Source organism: Cyprinodon variegatus, unplaced genomic scaffold (assembly GCF_000732505.1).
Source record: "Cyprinodon variegatus isolate N-32 unplaced genomic scaffold, C_variegatus-1.0 Scaffold650, whole genome shotgun sequence".
Classification (NCBI taxonomy): Eukaryota; Metazoa; Chordata; class Actinopteri; order Cyprinodontiformes; family Cyprinodontidae; genus Cyprinodon; species Cyprinodon variegatus.
Window position 1 is genome coordinate 222,193 of NW_015151103.1, and position 4,758 is coordinate 226,950.

Here is a 4,758-nt window from a genome sequence, read left to right on the forward strand (position 1 = left end):
ATCTATCTATCTATCTATCTATCTATCTATCTGTTTAACTTCCCTCCAACTATTGAAGCGCCGTCACCACCGCCCTTTGAAATGTTGCTAACTGTCACAAATGGAGCGCTCAGAGGTCTCAAATTTATTTGTGTTTTTATTCCTATGAAAGACATATACTGGAACAAAATTCACTCTATATGTTTCACCTTTGACCTGATTCACCATTGCATTTTTCCTCAACCTGTTTCCTGTCTCCTGAGGAGACATTAATTGAATGCACAATGAATCTTTATATTAGTCTGAAATGAGAGACAAAAAGTAGTGAACGTTTGTACGGTATCCTTACTTTTTTGAGCTGCTCTTATAATTTTATGATTTACGTGATGCCATATTTATCTTTGGTGTTGAACTCAACATTAGTCTAATGTAGTCAAAGTGAAACTTGTTAAAGACAAACTTATGGAGAACCATTTTATTCTTAGGTAAATAAATAAAAAAATACCATAATAAGTAATTTATATTTATAAAATTTCAAAAAAATAGTCCATAAAATAAATGCATTTCCTCAAGTAAAAAAAAACTAAATAAAACTTAAATCAAATAATTCTGAATAGACTGAGGCGTTCCATAGAGGGAACACTGTCCTCTCAGTTATAAGAACTTAAAATAAAAGACGAAGAATAAAAAGAGCTTAAATATAAAAATGAAGTTTAAAAAAGTTCTTAAAATACTTAAAAGCTATATAAAATAAAATTGTAATAAAAAAAAGATTATTATAAAATAAATAAATTACTTCTTAATTGTATTATTAGATCAACCAGGAAATTAATAGATATGTTTTGAAAAAATAAATCTACTACATTTTGAAAAAATATATATATTTAAAAAATCATCTATTCTGAAATTAATAAATCATGAAATAGGAAAATAACAAATACAACAATAAATCTTAAAGTTAGAAAGACCGAAGAAATGATAAAATAAGCATAAAAAAAAAGTTTACTACGGGTACATCTTATTTATCTGATGAAATTTTTTAATTTATTTGGATTTGAATAAAATGGCTTTACATGGAAACTCCACATATTTTAGCAAACAGATATTTTAATGCTCTTTGTTTCATCCTTAGAAAAAAAAGCTTTTATTTCAAATGGGTTGTTATTTCTGCATCAGTGAGAACTGCTATTGTTAGAAACAATTATTTAATGTTGTGCTATAAAAAGAAAAAATTGAAAGTCATGCTACTCCAGTAAAATGTTATTTTCCATGTGTTTATCATGGCTGCCAATAAGATGCCTTGTATTTGAATCTGATTCCTTTTTTATTGTACTTGTTAAAATCTAGTATTCTTAGGCAAACATAACTGTAGCTATGTGTGTCCAACCTTTCCATGCTTTTTATCATTCCTCCATTCTCCAGTGTAGATGGCACCACCAGCATAGTAAAAGGTTCCTTTTCCCTGCCTTCGACCTTCAAGGAAATCCCCCTCGTACTGGTTGTCCCTAACATATTCCGCTCCTTCTTTTGCATTCACCAACCAGGTTTGTGTGCCATACCCATTCTGAAAGAAAGGAGAGTCAATGAGATCAAGAACTAAAGTTTCAATCAAGTTTACATAAAAATATAATATTATCTCAAACCATGTTCTATAAATCATAAACTGCAGGTTTTCGATATCAGTTACAGGTATAACCCTAAGAATTCCCACCACACCGTCACTATCATACCTGTACTCCATTTTGCCAGTTCCCAGCATACTCCTGTCCCAGCGTTATCCAGATCATCCTGCCCTCTCCATGTTTCAGATTGTTCCTCCACTCACCAGTGTACGTGTTCCCAGAGGGATAGCTGCTCAAAAAACACTTATCATCTTTGTAATATTAAATTCAAAACCGTAAATTGCGGATATAAGCTTACCGCCTCTGTCCCCATCCCTCTATCCTGTTCATCACCCAGTCACCTTTGTACCATGAGGTTCTGTCCTTGTTATAAAAAACGGTGCCCTAAATAAAAAGAGAGCGTCAAAAGATTACACCCATCAAATTTGGGCTTTTAATGATTTCTGTGAATGTTTTTTTTTGTGTGCATCAGTTTTATTCATATGGAGGGAATTTTGTTTCATTGATGCTGCAAGCAAAAAAAAAAAAAATGTGTAAATGGATTTGAGAAAAATACTTTTTTAAAAGTAGAAATAGAAAGAAAACATGCAACACACATTCTCTTCATTTCCGTGGGCAGGCTTTCCTCTGGAGTAAGAAGCAGAGACGCATTTCTATAGGTCTGCTGGACATTGCCCACAACCTCAAATATATGGTAATGTTTATGTTTAATAGCCAGTCACAAGTAGGAAAATTACTATTTAAAATAAGCTTTATAAGTTCTGTGAGGCAGAAAGATCAAATACTAAACCAGGAAAATGTCAGAAGCTTCTCTATGGCTACTAAAGCATTAAGCCTTCTTGTGAATCACCACAGTACATTTATCCAAATATTAGAGAGAATGTGTATATATTTTTTAGCCTGTATATAATTCTTACCCTGTCTTGTGGAAAAAAAACCAAACAAACAAGTTAAAAGATAAATGATTACACAGTATTTAAAAAAGTGAATCCTACCTTCCCGTGCCTCTTTCCGTGATGCCACTGTCCTGTGTAAGACACGCCCTCTTTGGCGCATTGGTAGGTTCCCAGTCCGTGTCTTATACCTCTGAGGACTTCCCCCGTATATGTGCTGCCATCTCTCCATGCTAAGGTGCCATGGCCCGTTGGCACATTGTTCACAAGGTCCCCCTGATGGATTACAAATTTTAATCCATGTTGAATAATTTTTCAACCTGATGGATGTAATAAGTGCATCAGCGGTTTCAATAGTTCACCATTCAGCGACCCTACCTCATATTTCACACCGTTTGCCTCTATGGGTCCTTTGGAGAAAGTTTCCTTCATAAAACAGTTTTAATATGACTGTTTAATTCAGTGAGATGAAGATTGATGAATCTTCATTATGAATCTGATTGATAAAGATACATTTTATTTGCGTTCCATACCTGCACATTTGCATAGTCTGCCTTGTACTCATGTCTTCCTTGAAAAGACACACCGTCTTCATGAAATTGTTTGTCCTTGGTTGTTCCTTCACACCTGTCGTCATTGATCACAAAATCATACTAACTTATGGAGTGAATTGTTTTCCTTTATAGTTCCAAGAAAACAACACTTTTTGTAAATTGACATTTGAGAAAAAAAATGCAACCCCGGAATACAACTTTGAAAAGATGTTTCACTCCAAAAAAGGTTTTAGTAATAACTTTATTTTTATTATTTTTTATTTTCTCTAATTAATTTATCTTATTTTATTTTTTTATCAAAAGCAGGGAATATTTTAGGTCCAAATTTTACATTTTTTATTAATTTTTCATGTTTTTATTTATTTTTTTTACAGCTATAATTTTCTCAATCATAACTTTATAATTGACACTTTTTCAAATTCCCATTATTAGATTGAGTTTGATGAATTTCATTCCTTTCAAATTGGTATTTACACACCACATGCTCTTTACTTTGGGGGGGGGCTTTCATTTGGAGTTAAAAGCGAAGATGTATTTTTATTGCTCTGCATGGACTTTAGCAACATCATATTGGTCAATGTACACATCCAAGAGTGAGCGTTTGTATTGGGGTTGGAGTGAAGAGAATGTTGAACCCCCCAAAAAATACAATTTAGAAAACCTAAAATAAAAAAAATAAAAAAACAGAAATATAATTAAATAAATTAAATATAAACTCTCTGCATAATGACCTTTTTAGAATCAATTAAGGTATTAGATCCCTTAAAATATTTAACAAATGAAATAAAATGACAAATATGAAAAATAAAATTAAAGCAAAGTTAATCCCAAAACTTTTTCTTATTAAAACGTTTTTCAAAGCTTCTTTTCTGATTGGATTTTTTCAAATTTCAAAATACAAAATGTGGGTATTTTTTTTTAATATATCCATTTATGGAAAATGTTCTTTGCATGTAACAATAACGGAACACAATTCATTCCATACAAACTTAAGTTAAATTAAGCTTTTCTACATTTTTGAGGTTTAAAATTAGCATCTGAACTCAAAAAATTATTTTAAACCTTGTTTATACTGTTAAGTTTATCATTATTTAAGCTACCTTCCTATATTCGGACAATCAGCAGCAGGGAGTTGATTAACTGTTTGCTAATCAGGGGCTGAGTTCGTGGCAGCAGCTGTTATTTTCCTATAAACGTATAAAAACGTTAACCTGAAAACTTATACCTTTCTTCATCTCTTCTTCTCTTTTCCATGGCTGCATCTATAAACGTCGCTTCGTTCTTTGCACCAAACTATCGCTGGATCCATCCGTTATCATTTGTGTGGTGAATATATTTCCGTCTCTATGGCAACGCAGTAGCGGTTGTATGCGCTTCTAACTACGGCAGCCCAAATAAGTCAAAAAGCTTCTCAGTAGCTCAAAACATCAATGAAAAGCTTGAATAAACATAGCAAATCCCTCTTATAGGAAATACAGAAAAACACAGGAATCTCATGGAGAACATATTTAAACTATAGTCATAAAAAAATAATCAATAAAACAGATTTTAGACATGGATAAATTTGTCATTTTGTATACACAAGTGTAAAACAAAAAGAAATTTCGTTAAGAACAGCTCTCTGGACAATTTCATTTTTTGTGCAGCCTTGAAAATAGTAAATATATATATATATATATATATATATATATATATATATATATATATATA

General features: G+C 31.8%; 1 protein-coding gene across 1 annotated transcript in view; it reads right to left on the bottom strand.

Annotated features, from left to right (window-relative positions):
* The window catches only part of LOC107096793 (radial spoke head 10 homolog B-like), an 11,709-nt gene extending 7,325 nt beyond the window's left edge, over positions 1–4,384 (bottom strand). Inside the window, exons 1-7 of the mRNA XM_015393601.1 lie at positions 4,274–4,384; positions 3,028–3,121; positions 2,873–2,920; positions 2,597–2,770; positions 1,900–1,985; positions 1,710–1,830; positions 1,367–1,543 (exon numbers count right to left, since the gene is read on the bottom strand). Of these exons, the coding sequence (XP_015249087.1) occupies positions 1,367–1,543; positions 1,710–1,830; positions 1,900–1,985; positions 2,597–2,770; positions 2,873–2,920; positions 3,028–3,121; positions 4,274–4,302 (729 nt within the window). The 5' untranslated portion in view covers positions 4,303–4,384. The remainder of the gene's footprint in view (positions 1–1,366; positions 1,544–1,709; positions 1,831–1,899; positions 1,986–2,596; positions 2,771–2,872; positions 2,921–3,027; positions 3,122–4,273) is intronic.
* Positions 4,385–4,758: the final 374 nt, after the last annotated feature.